This window comes from Littorina saxatilis, linkage group LG4 (assembly GCF_037325665.1).
Source record: "Littorina saxatilis isolate snail1 linkage group LG4, US_GU_Lsax_2.0, whole genome shotgun sequence".
NCBI lineage: Eukaryota > Metazoa > Mollusca > Gastropoda > Littorinimorpha > Littorinidae > Littorina > Littorina saxatilis.
The window spans coordinates 2493520-2512947 of NC_090248.1; the positions used below are offsets into that span (position 1 = coordinate 2493520).

Consider the following 19428-nt stretch of genomic DNA (forward strand, 5'->3'; position numbering starts at 1 on the left):
TTTTGGAATCAGCAAATGATGGAGAATAAGATAAACGTAAATTTGGATCGTTTTATAAATTTTTATTTTTTTTTACAATTTTCAGATTTTTAATGACCAAAGTCATCAATTAATTTTTAAGCCACCAAGCTGAAATGCAATACCGAACCCCGGGCTTCGTCGAAGATTACTTGACCAAAATTTCAACCAATTTGGTTGAAAAATGAGGGCGTGACAGTGCCGCCTCAACTTTCACGAAAAGCCGGATATGACGTCATCAAAGACATTTATCAAAAAAATGAAAAAAACGTATGGGGATTTCATACCCAGGAACTCTCATGTCAAATTTCATAAAGATCGGTCCAGTAGTTTAGTCTGAATCGCTCTACACACACACACACACACACGCACACACGCACACACGCACATACACCACGACCCTCGTTTCGATTCCCCCTCGATGTTAAAATATTTAGTCAAAACTTGACTAAATATAAAAAGAGGTATGTAAAAATTAATTATTTTGCATAAATTGTTCTGGTTTTGTGAATTATGGTCAATTGCTTGTTACTTAATAGCTTGGTCAGTTTGATGACAGGAACAACTCTGGAGGCATTATTGACGAAAGCAATTACACAGAATACTTACAACATGTTTGATTGTTGAACATTGTGAAATTGACATTGCTTTGATGTTTTGTATAAAAAATTATGAATAATTACTGCATTCTCCATTTCTATAGCATTCCAGAAATATGTCTTCCATCAACAGATACAGTGTCCATACTTAAGAAATTCCGTTGGCAATTTGTTAGTCATTTGTACATACTTTTAGCTATTCTATACGCTATCGCTTAAATGTTGTGAATAATTTATCTGGGTATATGTTTTATGTTTGTTCTTAGCTTTCTTTTTGGGTGATTTTTGTGGAAACAAAAATGATGAGTTTTGATTATTTATCATTGCTCCATCATTTTTAAAACAGACCTTTGATTTCTTTAGCGTTGTGGCAAATGAATGATCTTGTAGTTAAGATTGGGACGAAAGGTTGGGACGAAAGGTTGGGATGAAAGGTTGGAGGATTAGGTTCTTGCCAGTCTTAGATTCACTGTTTTGGGTTTTAAAGATATGAATGCTCTTAATTTTGGTTGTCTGAATAAACATAAAATGTTAAATTAAGATATAACCGCTAACAGAGACAATGAATCAGTTTGACTGCTCAGGGTTAGAACAGGAGGCAGATTTCCGTTTCATTAGCAATGTCGCCAGTGACTTGAGGAATGAAAAAGCAAGAAAGGTAGTTATGAACGTTTCATTGCTGCCCCCCGCGGGTTAGGGGGGAGTCCCATATTGGTTGGAACGAGAAAGAATTTACCCGATGCTAACCAGCATGTCGTAAGAGGCGACTAACAGGTTCTGTTTCTCCTTTTACCCTTGTTAAGTGGTTCTTGTATAGAATATAGTCAATGTTTGTAAAGATTTTAGTCAAGCAGTATGTAAGAAATGTTACGTCCTTTGTACTGGAAACTTGCATTCTCCCAGTAAGGTCATATATTGTACTACGTTGCAAGCCCCTGGAGCAATTTTTTGATTAGTGCTTTTGTGAACAAGAAACACTTAACAAGTGGCTCTATCCCATCTCCCCCCTTTCCCCTATCCCATCTCCCCCCTTCCCCCGTCGCGATATAACCTTGAATGGTTGAAAACGACGTTAAACACCAAATAAAGAAAGAAAGAATGAACGTTTCATTGTAGATAAAACAAAACATCCGCAAGTGTGTTGACGTAATGGTCTTTATCAGACAACCAAATCATGATGAGATTTATAGGGGACAGACAACCAAATCATGATGAGACAAATAAGTTTTGTGTTGTGTTTGTTTTCGCCGCTGACCTACTATTTTGTACTTCGCTTTGCTTCTACTTCTGCGCAGCTTTTCATATAATTATGCAAGTGCAACTTTTGTGAGGGAATCAGCCAGCAGCACTCTAATTTGAAGCGTGGCTTGCAAAGGTACACCTGCACAATCAACAGGTACTTGAGTTTCTGACGTGTTCTAAACACCAAAACTGACTGATTTGGACTAGTCTGGACAGCGTTTTGACTTGGAAGAACATGCACAAGTTGACATAAACTCTTGACATCGTAGAAGAGCTAGTATGTGCATATATACTTCTTTGCTGTGATTTTCATTTCTACCCAAAACTCAGCAGGCCTGTTTCACTTTTGCATTCCATTTTATGTTTGAACATTTTTTAATGTGCCATTCCATCCAAACCCAGAATCATTTAATTGTGATAATTAATTACAGTATACTGTATTAATTATGAAGTTGTTGAACACTTTTTGAAACTGTTTTATACTTATGCATTCAAAACTGCTATGCTGCAATGGAAGTGATAAGAGCTTGCTCGAAAACTTTTAGCTGCTTTTATTTGTATGTCAGGTCTGTTTGTCTGTTGGTGTGTGTGTGTGTGTGTGTGTGTGTGTGTGTGTGTGTATTTGCATGTGTGTGTGTTGTGTGTGTGTGTCTGTCTGTCTGTCTGTCTGTCTGTCTGCCTGTTTGTTATATGCAAAGAACTCATGCCAAATGCAAATGTCCTGACCCAGAAAGAGCTCAGTTCTCAAATGTTACTGCAACATTAAGACACATTCCTGCAGAACTGCAGGTTATATATTTGGAATTATTTTGAATGCTTGAATAGCTTGTGAATTTTTTCTTCTGTTTATTAAATGCATGTTCATTTTTGTGTGTGGCTGAATTAGCTATCACGTCATGACATGTTCTTGAATAAGATTTTGTTTTCAATTTTTATTTCCTTCACCCATTGTTAATTCTGTTCAACCAGTTGCGTGATGTGATGATCAATATTGATTGATTTGCACAGTTGGTGGTCAAATGATTACTTCTTGATTTGATTACAGGGTTTTGGTGACTTTTTATGTTTGCCGGTTAGATGTGTGTGTTAATTAATGTCTGTGTGCTTTTCTCTCCTGTTTTATATGTATTTCCACAGAATTTGATGGGTTTTAAAAAAATACGCTGACAATGATTGCAAACTAGCATTTTTTTTAATGTTTAAAAAAAATTTCATCTGTGTTTGGATATTGCCCACCTCAAAAGAACACCGTTGAGCCAAAACACAACTGCAGTACTGCCAAATGAGTCCAATGATCAAACTGCGTAATGTTTAAAGTCTTCCAGGTTTGCTTTCAAAGCACAGTCGAACCTGTCTGTGACAAGCACCAAAGTGACCGACCAAATTTGGTCGTTAGAGACAGGTGGTCGCTAAAGCCTGTCCTTAACTGGACAAAGTCCGACTACACGAAGTATACTGGCCACACGGAGCTACAGCACTGAATTTTCGATAAAAGAGACTTGGCGAAGCTGGCCACACGGAGCTACAGCACTGAGTTTTCGATGAAAGAGACTTCGCGAAGGCGACTTTGGGCTCAATTAGGGACCACCTTATAGAAAGGTTGCTAACAGGACATGGAAGAAAATCCACTGTGATCCTTGGGAGTGGTGGATGTGGGTAGATGGTGGCTTTTGAGAAATGGTTGCAATGGCAGGTTGGACTGTGTTGCCAAAGAAGCCAAATAATCATGCTGTAGTGTTAGAAGTCATTTTGATTTTAAGAGCACACTCCTTCTCGTGATCAAAGTTCTGCTGACCATCTCAGATCTTTAACACGCGATACGACCATCCCTCCACCTGGTCACATACCAAAAATGAACAGCCTGTGTGCGCTCTGTGTACAGTGATAGTTTTTTTTATTAATCAATTTCGTAAATGCAACCAATGGCCTTTTTAAGAATTAGATTCTTGAACAATATCCACTGTACACTGAGAGCACCCATCCCGTTCATTGTTGGTATGTGACCAAGTGGAGGGATGGCCTTATCCCATGTACAAGTCTGACTAGATCTGAGACGGTGAGCAGTTCTATTTACACGAGAACAAAATCTTGTTTTAACTAAGTTGAATTGTGAAAAAAAATTGATTTCAAAATTGAAGGAGGTATTTCACACTCTTTGGATATGCATCAAGTCTTTTTCCTGTCAAAGCTGCGTTTTAATGTTAACTTCGCTGTCATAGCATCTGATAGATGTTCTTCATTGTTCTGTGTGATAGTTGATCATTCACCATTTTCATGACAACGATTCATTCTTGTTGTTTAGTGCTTGTCAGAGTAAAACGTATTTCACAGAACTGAACTTCAGTTGCAACCTTTGTGGAATGCTTGAAAACACCTTTCTGTTTGTGTGTGTGTGTGTGTGTGTGTGTGTGTGTGTGTGTGTGTGTGTGTGTGTGTGTGTGTGTGTGTGTGTAAGTAAAGATAATTCTTTATTTACAAGAGTAATGGTATTATAGCAAAAAAATTTGCTTTTATACAACCAGCCCTCGCCTTAACAGGGATTACACTGGCTCATACAAGAAAAATACACACACACACACACACACACACACACACACACCCTCACACACACACACACGCACACACACACACACACACACACACACACACACACACACACACACACACACACAAAACAGCATATCAAAATGTCTTCAACACATGAATTAAGGTTAGTATTTGTGTCAGTCACAGAGTGTGAACTATAACGAAGACAAGAAAATAAGCACAGGTAGCAAACGTTGCCACACTCACAGTGTCCTCATTTGTAATCGATACAAGTTACGGGCTTAACGTTGACGGTCGTCCCATATTCTAAAGCCAACGAATAAAGTGAAGCGCTTCGGGTATAATATCCAAAAGGGAAACGCAAACACATGAATGGTGTTCTGCCTACCCTACTTTCAGTTCAGTTCTGCTGATCACAATACCAACAATTCTGCTTCAGTGTCGCCAGGTTTGTTGTATTCGCTGTTTTGTCGCGGTGTATGTCGTCTGTGGGCTTTGACAGGTAGGCCTATGTCTCTCTAGTAATTTCTGCATTTGCGAGGTTGTTTTTGATGAAATTTGCGGTCACCTATAGTTACATACTTACGTTAGATCAAAATGAATGTTTATATGAAAGATATGGTGATATATTTCGTCCAGTGTCATGCAGTTGTTATATTTTAGGAGGATATATTGATAGGGGGTCATTTATGTGCAGACCCAGAGACGACCGGTAGCCATGTTCCACCCCCGTGTCACCACAATGGCACGTAAATGACCTCGGTCATTCTGTCATAAGTGCAGATTGCTGATACCACCTAAACACGCATACACTTGTCTATCTCGTCCAAAGCCATGAGGGCGTAAAACTCGAATCATATAACCCATATGTTGTCCTTAAAGAGGCAAAGGACATGAAGCATTCTCTCTTTCCAGGGGGTCATTAGATAGCGCTTTACGCGACTTGATTTTGTTTGTTTGTTTGTTTGTTTGTTTAACGCCCAGCCGACCACGAAGGGCCATATCAGGGCGGTGCTGCTTTGACATATAACGTGCGCCACACAAAAGACATAATATAAGTCGCAGCACAGGCTTCATGTCTCACCCAGTCACATTATTCTGACACCGGACCAACCAGTCCTAGCACTAACCCCATAATGCCAGACGCCAGGCGGAGCAGCCACTAGATTGCCAATTTTAAAGTCTTAGGTATGAACCGGCCGGGGTTCGAACCCACGACCTCCCGATCACGGGGCGGACGCCTTACCACTAGGCCAACCGTGCCGGTGCGACTTGATTGTGATTGTTCAGTAGTCCCAATGGCATACAATTATAACGATCATAGTCGCAAAAGAACCAAAATGCAACCACCATCAGCCATAAGACCCCTTGACCCAATGGCACTCTTGACCCTATGACACTCTTGACCCTATGGCACTCTTGACCCTATGGCACTCTTGACCCTATGGCACTCTTGACCCTATGGCACTCTTGACCCTATGGCACTCTTGACCCTATGGCACTATTGACCCTTTGGCACTCTTGACCATATGGCACTAGCGTAAACAAATGCTTAGCTTCTTTATCGAACAGCTGACATCCTTTTGATGGCCTGTTGACAACAAGGTCGTTACAGGACGCTTCGTTATCGAACGAACCCTTCAATCAACAGCTCTGAGAACCGAAACTAGTGCAGTTCGCTGAAGCCTACTGTGCATCAGTTTTCGATTCGTATTGTCATGTGTGCTGGCAATAACGTGACGGGCGCAGCCATTCCTCTATTGTCTAGAGTAAGAAGAATGCATGTAGGACTGCTTCTGCACGAGTTTTTGTTTGTTTCAATTATTATTTTTCAGTGGCTAACATATCACATCATTAGGGAATATTGCGGCAATGCAAATTGTAGCACAACGGACGATTTGTTCTCGCTATTTCGGTTCAGTGTTGTCCGTAATGTTATATTTTGTACTACGCTCGCGTGGTAGTATAATTCAGGCTTTTGCTTTCAGAAAATGAAGTCATAAAGATGATCTTTGACGGTTTACAAAAAAGAGAGTCAAAAAACATCTTAGATAAGAACGTCAATACCAGGAACTACGGCAACCAGAACCGACCAGCGACTGCACAACGACATGAACAGATTCGGGTCTCTGGAAGGATTGAGAACTTAATGACGGAACAGCTCGGCCAGAGGTGACAACACAGATGACAAAATCAAACATCGAACACTGAAGATCACCAGAAAGAAAGTTGGCGATACAATCGTACAGTGGTACGTGTGATGAACGGGCGCTATTGGAACCAACCAACCATAAATGTCCCTATATTGCAGGTGGCCTGTCACGACAGGTATTTTTTGTTCACGATAAAAGACAAAAGAACAACATAAGGTGTCCTTTCAAGGGTGGTGTCCTCTCATCAGAGGGGCCTCACATTACTGGTACCACTGTACCACTGTACCACTGTACCACAACGACGACAACAACAACATCAACGACATCAACAAGTTGAGAAGGATGGAGTGTTGTTTGTGGCAGGACTGTGGCCTGGGTGATGAAACAGTTCGTGCAATGGTGACCACGTTCTGTCAACACTGCAAGTTGCAAGACGGACCGATGGGGGTAAGTTTGCTATGGTGGTTACAGTTAGGCTAAACAAACAAAACAAATTTGGATTAGGGTATTAGGGTAACCCGACCGACCCTATTTTTTCCCGCCGACCTTAACACTTTTGTTTTCATTTCTCATAAAAAAAAACCACCAAACGTTTGGCACATTTTGCGAACCATACCGAGACTAAGGGAAGTAACCTCCTTTAAAATCGAAAAAAAGCCAACCTACCGACCCTATCTTTTTTGGTCAAGTTACCCTAAAACAACATATATTTTTGTTTGGCCTTATGCGTAGTGCTGAGCTGCACTATTGCAAGAAGATTATTGCTCCTCGGAGCCATTAATACCCGTGAAATCTTAACTATGATCATGATGGTGGCGGTGATGGTTGTGATGATCATGGTGATGACGATGACGATGATGAACTTGACGACGACAACGACGAGGACAACGACGATGACGATGACGACTGCGGCAGCGATGATGACGGTGATGCTGACGACAAAGACTGCCTACGATGACGGTGATGATGATGATTGGGCCGATATACTACTGCCACTGTACGTTGTAGGTGATGAAAGGAATCAATTTAAGTCAGTAACTGTTTATTAAAGAACCGGCCTAAATAACAATCTACTTGCGTATCCATTTGACAGTTTAGCGGTAGCAACTTTTTCGAGGGAATAGTTATTAATCGTAAGGAGTAGTCATTATTTTGAGGGAGCAGTCATTATTTGCAAAGCTGTGTCGGCTAAAGTCGTACAACAGTAACATAATTATGTTCATGAAATATTATTTGAGATACATAAACCAATGAAAAAAATGTAGGCTAAATGAAGTTAAACACACAGATGCCCCTTTTCTAATGTTCAAGGGACGTAATTATCCGTCTTACTATTGACAGAGCGAGCGAGTTAAATGAGGTCGATAAACTTTTTTCAGTTTTACCGAAGCTATAACCACAGCGATAACGAAGGGAGATAATTCTATAAATACTGTACATTTTCTCTCGCCAGAGTTACCAGACTGATCTGCGACCAAAACCGGAAGATGTAACAACTCAACGCTTTTCCGACAGTTACATGAACCACGTGATTCGCATAAGAATGAAACGGAATCCCCATTCAGGCTTCATTCTCAAGCTGGCACCACCATGCATGCAGGTAACACAAATCATTCGATCTGACCACTAGGTTGACCACTAGGTTGACCACTAGGTTGACCCTAGGTTGACCTCTAGGTTGACCCTAGGTTCAAATACCGATTATGGCTGATTGAATAATTGTTGATAAAGGTAGCAGATGGATAGAAGGCTGCCGAAATTCGTTGTTCAGTCGTCATTGTAAACTTTATTTAACTATCAATTACTTATCATTACTAATTCATTACTGACCACTAAATGATAGTTAATTGATAATCAACTAATTTCTGTTCATTTTATTTAAAAATATGAAGTAGCTTTAACATGCTAAAAATTAGTGTGGCTTATCGACACTTAACTTGTTGAGTTTTAGTGAACGGTTTGAAAGTTCAATAAGCCTCTTCTACGAGCGAATGGCAGAGGAAAGATTAACTCTCCGGTTGATCAAGAACAAGAGTACGGTATTAACTTAATCGTGTTTAGTTCTTGAAAAGTAACGAATTATTTAAATGTGAGTGAATAATTTGGCTGCCATCGACCCATCCTGAACTCAGGTCAAAATGAGTTCGGCTCATTCTCTCCCTGACAGGATGCCTTGAGTTTTTTTTTATACATATTTAGAGCTTTTTGTAATGTATTATTGATATAAGCAGATTCGCGATCGTCGATAATGATTTTTCATGGTGTTTTGTAATTTTTAAATTACAAAGGAATTGATATGTAAAACAGTTTCAAGCGAGCTATCTTTCGCGGGTATTTACTGTGCAAACAACTCTAAATATGGCAAAAGTGTCACGTGATAATCAACCGTTTGGTTTTGGCGTTCACTTGAGCAGACGATTTTTTCTGTAACCAGTTGACAGTGATGAAATCATATATTACGGTCTCCTTCCGGCAGCAGTCCCAAAATTTGACTTGTTTTGACCTTAGAACGATGTCTTTATCATAACTGTGAAGAACTGTCATAAAGTGGTTTGCATGTGAAATAAATGAACTTACTTTCATATGTACGTGTTCTGCCCTATTGCACTGTCTCTACCCTTTTCACACCAAACACTTCAACAACAGAATTTGGGAGGATACAGGCTCATTATTTTCTCAACCAAAAACAACATACTTCTTCACTTCAAATACATCAATACGAATCAACTTTTCGACACACAGTTCGCACAATCTTTTAGCTTTCACTCACTGCCTGTAAATACATATTATACTTTCTCAAATATAGATTAACGCACACAAGAAGGTACTGACAGACACTCACGAGTTCGAATCACGGCTCACTGCATGTCGCCAGTTTCACTTCCTTGTGTCGCTGAATCCTCGTAGAATAATGAATTCCCAAAAACTCTCACTGTAGATGCCAACACACACCTTTCACGTTTCTCCCCGAGAAACCCTTCCGCCATTAGCGAAAGCAACCGTCGTCAGCTACGACCGGTAACGATGAAGACTCCTTCGTCTAGTCATCCTGCGCCGATGTGGTCCCTTGCTCGCCACCATCGTCCCGCGCTCTTCCGTGTAAGGTCCCTCCCTTGTACACGCCATGGAAAACCCTCATGGAAACTCCTAAAGAATTTAACCAAGTCTTAATACAACATTCTCTAAAACCATCTCTTCTTCCAAACGTTCATGTACCAACTCATACATTCTCGTTCATTCTACGTTCACATTCCGTCCACATTCAATATCCAAACTAATACTTAATCTATGAATAACACTACCATACAAAGCATCACCGTCTTAAACATAACATAAATGCGTAACATTTATGTTCAAGAAATTCCCCATGAAAAACCGTGATACAATTACATCAAGAATTCTCTCAAAGCTTCACACTAAGATTTAGTGCCTTTTGTATACACTAACCTTTACACTCCAGCTATGTATTCCAACGTCACTAATATACAACATACTAAATCATTTACCTTAAGAGACCCGTCTCTTGAAAGAGTACTTGTTCCCAGAACAAGACCGACACGCGCCGACAACCTTCCCGGTTGAAAATCTCGAACGCTGTGACGTTATTTACCCCAGACCAGCTACAGTTCTCATAAACACAACTCATGTCAAACTAAAGCCAGTTTTGCGTGGAACGCACAAAACACGTGAATAACGCTCTCCAGTCTCTACGCCTCGCGCTACAACATTTAGGGAGGTTAAAATCACGACGTTGTTCACATCACAATTATGCTACTCACATCTTTGTGACAAGAACAGAACGGAGATCACTGTCGAAGTCGGCCAATCTGCAATCATTTTTGTCTCGCGAACACTGATCTCAAATTTAGATCAGTGCTCGCGAAAACCATATGGGAGATAACTCTGTATTTTTGTTTTGATAGATTCGCGGAGGACTGTAGCGTCCGGTCAGGGAGAGAATGAGCCGAACTCATTTTGACCTGAGTTCAGGATGGCCATCGACCATGCAATTCGAGAAAAACAGTTTTATACATGTGTTTTATTCAAAAACAATTCTGCAGAATACTTACTGTGAGGTGTTACATTTTCTTCTGTCTGCTGTAGTGTCCGGGGTTAACGCTACAAGCTCCTGTGGAAAGGGGAGAGAATGAGTTCCGTGCTCTCCGCCGTTTCCAACAGATCGTGGACGGTTGTGTCCCTTTACCACTGTTCTATGACAAGGCCTCTCTCACTTGTAAGAAGGGATGAATAGGGTTTGGATTCGTACACACTTACCAAGACATTGACACATACACATCATGGTGCAGACAGTACAGACAGGTAGACAGACAGAAAGACAGACAAACTCAGTCGACAGACAGACTGACGAACCCCACGCACGCTCACACTCACAAACTCGCATAGCCTCCGAGAGAGAGAGAGAGAGACAGAGAGAGAGAGAGAGAGAGAGAGAGAGAGAGAGAGAGAGAGAGAGAGAGAGAGAGAGAGGGGAGAGAGAGAGAGAGAGAGAGAGAGAGAGAGAGAGAGAGAGAGAGAGAGAGAGAGAGAGAGAGAGAGAGAGAGAGAGAGAGAGAGAGAGAGAGAGAGAGAGAGAGAGAGAGAGAGAACACTAGCACAGTCGCAGCGCACCCACAAACATTAGGTAGATGTACTTGAACGAAAAATATGTCTTTAAATAATCTACGGACACGTTTCAGATGATCTCATCAAATATTCTTCTATGTTTTAGTGTGCACCAAGGAATTGTCAGGTTTCCGGTCTTTGACAGAAGAGATTCTCAAGGGAGGTAACAGCGAGTCTGGTGCAAGGACATTCGGCAGAACTCTATCAGAAATCCACTCAGCCACGCATGTGTTGAACGTAGGCCACGATGGAATGCAACAACTTCTTGAGGACATTCCGTGAGTCTTAGTGTGGTATTTCTTTGAATTCTTTGAAAACTGGGACGGAAAGGTAAAAACAAAAACAAAGCTACAAATAAAAAATCCGCAGAAAAAAAGATTACATATTATGTATAAAACTTACCTGCATAAAAAAATATTCATATACATTTATATCACTGTATCTGTTTAAGCCACCAGAACATTAGCAGGAAAATTAAAAACAGCAAGAACAACAAGTAAAGAAAGAAAAAGACCCACCCAGAGGGCTTGTGTGTATAGCCTTGCATACATAGGGGAAATAAGCCTATATTCTCGTCTATCCTGTTTTCCGTCAATCACACTGTCATTCGGAAGTAAGCCAATGACCGTGCTTTTTGTCTTCAACAGTACTCTTGATTCCATGGTCAGTCTCATCCGGGTCTTTCACTACGAAAGACCATTTGACCCTCGTGATCCCGGAAAGAGATGTGCCCCGGAAGTCAATCCACTCCTTCGTGACCTTTACGACGACGTCAATGTCATGGCAACGGTGAAGAAGGTCAAGAACAATTTTGTCAAGGTCAAGGAATGTCTTATCCATGGTGACCTTCACATAGATTCGGTCATTGTCAAGGACGGCAAATTCAAGGTAGAAACCCGAAAGATGTTCAGTGCAGAGGTTTTTTCTTCCCTTATTTTCTTTTCTGTCTTTCTCTCTTCCTTTCTTTTTTTGTACCGTTGATGAAATGACTGTCCCATCTGTCCTTTGTTGCAGACCATAGTTAATAGGCAATGCCTTACACAAGATCTGTTAACGGGACGTACACTGCACCTTACGAGCAATAGCATGCGTACGTTTACCTGTATAAATAACGACAACAATATTATCCCTTACATGAAGACACAAACGAAACTATATTTTCTTAAACGTTGAGATAGACAATTTTAATGAACAGATGAATAATAAATAATAATACATAATAGATGAATAATAAATAATAATACATAATAGATGAATAATAAATAATAATACATAATAGATGACTAATAAATAATAATACATAATAGATGAATAATAAATAATAATACATAATAGATGAACAATAAATAATAATACATAATAGATGAATAATAAATAATAATACATAATAGATCATTTTGTGCACTTGGAAGACCGCTGGATGGAAGAATGTATGAATGTAACGTATTGTGTTGTCAATAACAAACGTTCCAAAAACTTACCTTTCTTGATTTTTGATTTTGAAAAAATAGATAATTACACCCCCGGTATAGGGGTGTGTTTGGGATTCGCTCCATGTGTGTGTTTGTTTGTTTGTGTTCGCATATAGATCTCAAGAATGAACGGACCGATCGTCACCAAACTTGGTCAACAGGTTCTATACATTCCTGAGACGGTCCTTACAAAAATTGGGACCAGTCAAACACACGGTTAGGGAGTTATTGTTTGGTGTGTATAGGATTCGGTCGATGTGTTTGTTTGTTTGTTTGTGTTCGCATATAGATCTCAAGAATGAACGGACCGATCGTCACCAAACTTGGTGAACAGGTTCTATACATTCCTGAGACGGTCCTTACAAAAATTGGGACCAGTCAAACACACGGTTAGGGAGTTATTGGTGTGTATAGGATTCTACAAGGACTTATAGAGGGACATACCTTCTCAGTTGGTGGCAGTGAGAATGGTAAGGACGGGGGTGTTTTTCCTACCTCGGAGGAATTTCTTGTTATTTTCTATCTCTTAAGTTGTTGTGACGATGGTATACACGCATTTTGTGTCTAATGTACATTTTGTACATCTGTCCTTGTCTCGTTGTTGTTGTTAAGATGGTGGACTTGGAGTTTGCACGCGTAGGTCCGTGCGCCTACGACATGGGTCTTCTCCTAGCAACGTTCTTACTGCTGTACTACCACCATAAGCACGTGCCACACTCTCTCGACAATGAGGTCAAGGCTGCAACAAGTTTTCAAGGTCACTGTGATACGAAAAACCATTCGCTTCAAAGCAGCCGACTTCTTGGCAAGAATGGAGAGGGAGAAAAGCTTAGTTATGGAGTTTCTGGAAATGTGGAAGACGAAAGTGGAAGGGAAGTGGAAGATGAGAAGGCTGGAAGGCCTGTGGAAGGGTTGCTCTGTGCTGACAGGGAGAAGGAGAAAGAGAAGGAGAATGAACGAGCGCAGGCTGTTGCGAACATGTGCGCGTCGGTGGGTGAGTATACAAACCACCACTACCACCACCAACACCTCCGCCACCAACAATAACAATAACAACAACAACAACAACAACAACAACAACAGCAACAACAGCAACAGCAACAACCACCCCCAAAAGTCATATGTAATTTAAGAATACTTTTGTAAGTCTCTGCCATTACTATCTTAGAATGTGTGAAGTTTTACAGGGGGTTCTCCTTTGAAACATTAACGGGGTTTTGCAAAAAGACTATTTGGCAATCCGTTTAGAATAACAAGAAATGCACACTAGAAACTCCTGACGCATGTTTATGACACATTTAAAAAAAAGTTCAATATAACAGGCGGTTAATCATAAAATAGACATGAACAATAAAAGATATACAAGTTCAAATTGATCCATTTTGATTCTATTTCAGTGGAGGAATATGTTAGTCACATCAGAGAAAGGCTACATCAGGATGAAGCATTCAGCGAGAGGATGATCAAGGACATTGCTGCATTTGCCGCTTGTGAATTGCTGAGCTGGTGAGATCCAGTCTACGTGTGTGTGTGTGTGTGTCAGTGTGTGTGTGTGTGTGTCTGTGTGTCTGTGTGTGTGTGTGTGTGTGTGTGTGTGTGTGTGTGTGTGTGTGTGTGTGTGTGTGTGTGTGTGTGTTTTAGAGGGGGGGTTGAAAAATAGGTTTATATTAACGCTTTCAGAGAGAGAGAGAGAGAGAGAGAGAGAGAGAGAGAGAGAGAGAGAGAGAGAGAGAGACAGACAGACAGACAGACAGACAGACAGACAGACAGACAGACAGACAGACAGACAGACAGACAGACAGACTGATTCAAATTCTTTTTGTATTAAACTAATCAAGAATAAAACAAGAGCGGAGAGAGAAATCCAACCAAAGAACCTGTCATTCAAGCTTTGACCAATGTTGGGTAATAGTAGCCTCAAATACTTTTTTCAGCATCATAGGGCCGTCTCATTTTGACTTCATGGACGAGAGTGCGCAGGCGCAGGTGGACGGTGTGACGTCAGCAATGACCATTCTGAGAAATCTTGACAGCGTCAAAACCGTGGATGACGTCATCAGGCTTGCGACGTCTTCTGTGTAGCCTGTCTGCACCGTTATTGTTCATGTGTCTGGCGCTCTTGTATGGCAAGATTTGTTCCTCTTTCAAGTGAACTATAGAAAACTCGATCCGAAGGGTAATTTTTTTCCCGAAGAATAAGACTCTAAAAAGTGTGTGTGTGCAGGGATGGGCACGCATATGGGCATGCAATCATGCGCAAATACACGCAATTTTTTCTCTCTCCCTTTTTTACTTTACGTGAATACAATGTTGATCAATGTTATCTTTCAATCAAATGTGACCCTCCACCACGAAATGAGTCGCATGTCACCTCGAGCGGGGAGTGTCTGGTAACAGTGTGAGGGTCACCTTAGTCACAGGCTAATAACTCAAACAGTTTTTGCTCTTTTCTAAAACGGTTTTCAACACTGGATAGAGCATAACAAACTCTTTAGGAAAATATAAAAATATGAAAACATCAGGGATAAAGTGATCGACAAGTGTCGAGACAAAAGGCTCAAGTCAAAGTATCTGGAGAAAGGAACTTTGACCGTGAACCAACTTTTGGATATTGCGCGTGCGCATGAAGCAGCAGCGAGGCAGTTGAAGATGATGACGGACACTGATTCTGAACCTGGTCAAGAACTGGTTGGTGTTGTGTCCAGGAGAGGAAGAGGAAACAACAACAGACGTTGGCAAACTCATTCTGAATCTACTCATCATGGAGGTGCTAAAGGTGACCAGAAAGACAAGAAACCCCGTGAAGTTAGATCTAGTACTGACAATAAACTGTGTTACTGCTGTGGCAAATCAGGACATTATGCCAAAGACATGACATGCCCTGCCAAAAGGAAACGCTGTGCAAAGTGCAAGAAATTGAACCATTTTGCTTTGGTATGCAATAGTGGGAGAGTGAACACTGTCAGTGAGAATGATGGTGCTTGCAATGTTGTGCATGTTGATGATGATGATGTTTGTGCATTTACAGTAGACGGGAAAAAGTCACTTGCTGTCGTTGATGTTGTAGGGGGAGTTCAGACATCATTTGTAGTGGATTCTGGAGCTAGCAGCAACATAGTAGACAAAGCACATGGGAAAACATGAAACAGAAGCACATCAAATGCAGATCGCATGCAAACACTACAGGCAAACAGCTGTACGCTTATGGTAGTGACACGCCATTGAAGATTCTAGGTTCATTTGAGGCTGACATTTCATTGCAACATTTCTCTGAGAAGGTATGCAAGGCACAGTTTGTCGTTATAGACGGAAAGGGAGTTTCACTTCTGGGGAAAGAAACTGCAGAGAGTCTGGGGGTACTCAAAATTGGGATTTCACTTGTTGGATCTGTGAGTGAGAAGACTGAAACAAAAGCAGAATTCAAACCATTGTTTTCTGGGCTCATGCTTGATATCTTTTTTCTCGACATGTCTGTTATCATTTGCTAACAGTCAGCATATTAGAAATAACTCATAATAATACTGTATAATATACTAGCTGTACCCGTTTTGTATGTCCCTACGCGACTTGTATGCATACACATATACATGCACACACACACACACACACACACACACACACACACACACACACACACACACACACACACACACACACACACACACACACACACATTTATGTGACGAACTGGCAATTTGATTGGTTTAGCGACTTTTTTGGCGGGAACTATTTTCCATGTTTTCTTTGCGAAAGATTTCCTCATCTCTTTGGGGTAACATAATCTTATGACGTTTACATTCGTGCGTCACTTCTCGTTTGACGTCATATGGAAAAAAAGTCTGTGAAGGCCGCAAAATTGGGAGATCGAGCTAACCGATGTGATCAAAATAAGGTGGGACCTGGGCATAAAATCGAACTAAGCAAAAAATCGAGCTATCCAAAGTCGAGGTAAGTGAAGGAATTTTAGTGATAAAAAGAAGGCTGCTGGCCGGGACCAATAGTTCCATTCGACATATCCGAAAAATCGAGGTAAGCGAGTTCGAGGTAAGCGGCGTTGTCTGTACAGTGTTTCAATTGGCAGTGGAACTGAAAGTTAGTTTCTATTATCAACTAGTTCTGTTTTGATGACAACAAAATTGAACACATTTATTTCTGCAAAAAAAGCGCACAGGTCTATTTATCATAATGAATAGTTAATGACTCACATGCCCACAGTATACACTCTTCAAAAAAAAGTTAAGGATCACTTTTTTACAAGCACGCCACACAAAACAGATAAGACCGAATTCTTTCATTTTTTTAAAAATTATGTAATTGAACAACCAAGGAGTAATGACAAAAAAAGCAAATATCGAACGCGGCAGCGACAATTTAGCCAGAGTGTGTCAAACGTGACAACCCTCGAAAATGGAATTCACAAAAATGTGAATCAGTGTCAATAACGCGTGTGCCCTCCGTTGTGTGCCAGGCATTCAACACATCGTTGGCGCATAGAGTGGATCAGGTTGCATATGAATGCTCTGGGATCTCCATTCCACTCCTGCTGGAGCCATTGCAGCAGTTGACCCAGATTGGCAGGAGGAGGGTGATGTTGCTGTACCTGACGACAAAGCTCGTCCCACATGTGCTCTATGGGGTTCAGGTCCGGGCTGTTGGCTGGCCACAGCATCCTGTTGACCCTGGCTTGCTGGATGAAGGTGTTTACAGCTGCAGAGCGATCGGGAGGGGCGTTGTCATCCTGAAGAATCGCACGAGGGCTGGAACGACCAGGGGTTGCAAGATCTCATTCTGATAGCGGACACCGGTCAAGTTGCCCACTACATGGTACAGAGGTGTCCTTAGACGTGTGCTCATCCCTCCCCAGACCATCACAGAGCCTCCGCCAAAACGCTGTCGTTCCAGAACAGCGCCTTCTGCGAAGCGCTCTCCGCGACGCCTCCACACTCGGATGCGACCATCAGCAGCTTCCAAGCAAAAGCGGGACTCATCTGTAAACAACATCTGAGCCCACTGCTGACGTTGCCACCTCACATGTTGAGTGCGATGTTAATAGCCAGGACCCTGTTGTAGCACGTGCATCACAACCTTTTGCCCTGGCATGCGTTCCGCAAATTTCATGGGGCTATAAAAAACACCATTTTTCTTCCAAAATGCAGAAGCTTTTGAGAAGTCCCACAAAGGGAAATAACTCTGCCTGCCAAACAAAATTCTAGGTCAAGACTGATTGTTCATTTGTTAATTCAAACACATTATTCTTTTAATTATTATGTCGATGTTTAATTGTTTGACAATTTTTTATAATTAGATCCGTTTTTTCAACCGATCCTTAACTTTTTTTGAAGAGTGTATGTTATTTCAATTTTGAACATTTACTGACAGTGTTCTTCTCTTCACTTTGGCTTCATACCTGCAATACTGGTAGTGGTATGTTCAGTGTTGCTTGCAGTTGCATGCTATTGGTAGTTTAAATGTGTGCTCGCATTTCAAGTGTATGCCATTTAATTTTGCAATGCTCCTTATCTTTTTTCCTGTGTAGAGCTATTTTGAGGTTAATCAGCATAATTCAACCTTTGTCAGTTGTGTCAATACATGTCACATTTATGCAAAATGATTTCAAAGTGTATGTTAATGTGGCATTAATACTAATAGGTAACATGCGCCTTGAGTCGCCTTGTGTGGTGAGATATGTGCGCGATATAAATTCTCGTAAAAAAAAAATGTGTGTGTGTGTGTGTGTGTGTGTGTGTGTGTGTGTGTGTGTGTGTGTGTGTGTGTGTGTGTGTGTGTGATAGAAAGAGTGAAATCTGCTCTTGAATTGGAAGGAAATAGCAGCAGGTCAGATCATATACACATATTCAAATTCAAGATTCCATCCAGTGAAAACATGACAACAGAAAAAACTGTTGCTACTGCTCATGTTCTTTCTTTATTTGGTGTTTAACGTCGTTTTCAACCATTCAAGGTTATATCGCGACGGTCTGCTCATGTGAGACACCTGAATCAGAATAAGATACAATACACCACAGTTTAATTAACACATTCTCCAAACAATTCCTTCATCTTTAAATTCAAGATTCCATCCAGTGAAAACATAACAGAAAGACTATTGCTACTGCTCATGTGAGACACCTGAATCAGAATCAGATACAATACACCACAGTTTAATTAACATATTATCTAAACAATGCCTTCAGTTCACTAGGCTGTGCTTATGCAGCGTCACAGCAAGAATCACATGATACCAGTGCAAACATTGACAAGCCCAGATGATACAGTGACTATTTTGTCCAGTGTTACCACTTCTTCTCCTTCTCTTGCAAACAAAAGATCAGTCGGAATATCAGAGTTCAGAATTTTGTACTTTCCACAAAGAATACCGATAACTCGCTCAACATGAATTCTCAGATTAGCTAGTTTGCGTGTTGACTATCTCATAAGCTGTAAGCTGACTCTTCCCTCTTGAAAAGGCAGGGATTTTCACTTGTGCACCTCTCATAGCCACTAGTTCATTAATGTCAAATCCCCTGTCAGCCAAAATCACATCATTTTGTACAATATTGTCTACATACCCACTATTTGCAGTGATGTGCTTGTCACTTGTTCGCCCACCCCACCCTTTAGAAAAAAAAAGAAATATGATCTTGAGGTGTAATTGATATTAGATATTTAATTGTATTGTTGTGCTTGTAGTTTGACCAGGTGAGTGCACTAGCATCAACACTGGAGGGTCTCTCATGAATATATTTCAAAACAGTCAATAATGGACACTTCTCT

The 19428-nt window shown here is 40.8% G+C and overlaps 1 protein-coding gene across 3 annotated transcripts; it reads left to right on the forward strand.

Moving 5' to 3' along the window:
* Nucleotides 1-4836: 4836 nt before the first annotated feature.
* On the forward strand, nucleotides 4837-18366 carry LOC138963761 (methylthioribose kinase-like). Of its 3 annotated transcripts, none has more exons than XM_070335611.1 (9): nucleotides 4837-4908; nucleotides 6395-7006; nucleotides 8013-8159; nucleotides 10664-10793; nucleotides 11289-11460; nucleotides 11830-12070; nucleotides 13267-13648; nucleotides 14052-14160; nucleotides 14589-18366. In XM_070335611.1, exons 2-9 carry the CDS (start codon nucleotides 6902-6904, stop codon nucleotides 14734-14736), a joined length of 1434 nt encoding a protein of 477 aa, XP_070191712.1. In that variant the 5' UTR covers nucleotides 4837-4908; nucleotides 6395-6901; the 3' UTR covers nucleotides 14737-18366. The 3 variants fall into 3 exon arrangements, with proteins under 3 accessions (XP_070191712.1, XP_070191715.1, XP_070191713.1); XM_070335614.1 differs by having other exon boundaries at nucleotides 14052-14186; nucleotides 14589-14724; XM_070335612.1 differs by lacking the exon at nucleotides 4837-4908 and having other exon boundaries at nucleotides 6328-7006.
* The last annotated feature ends 1062 nt before the right edge of the window (nucleotides 18367-19428 follow it).

Excerpts from the sequence above, each read along its gene's own strand:
- LOC138963761 (XM_070335611.1), top strand. The coding sequence starts at position 6,902 with ATGGAGTGTTGTTTGTGGCAGGACTGTGGCCTGGGTGATGAAACAGTT. Across the intron at positions 7,007-8,012 it reads TGCAAGACGGACCGATGGGG|AGTTACCAGACTGATCTGCG; the intron begins GTAAGTTTGCTA and ends TTCTCTCGCCAG. Across the intron at positions 14,161-14,588 it reads GCTTGTGAATTGCTGAGCTG|CATCATAGGGCCGTCTCATT; the intron begins GTGAGATCCAGT and ends TACTTTTTTCAG.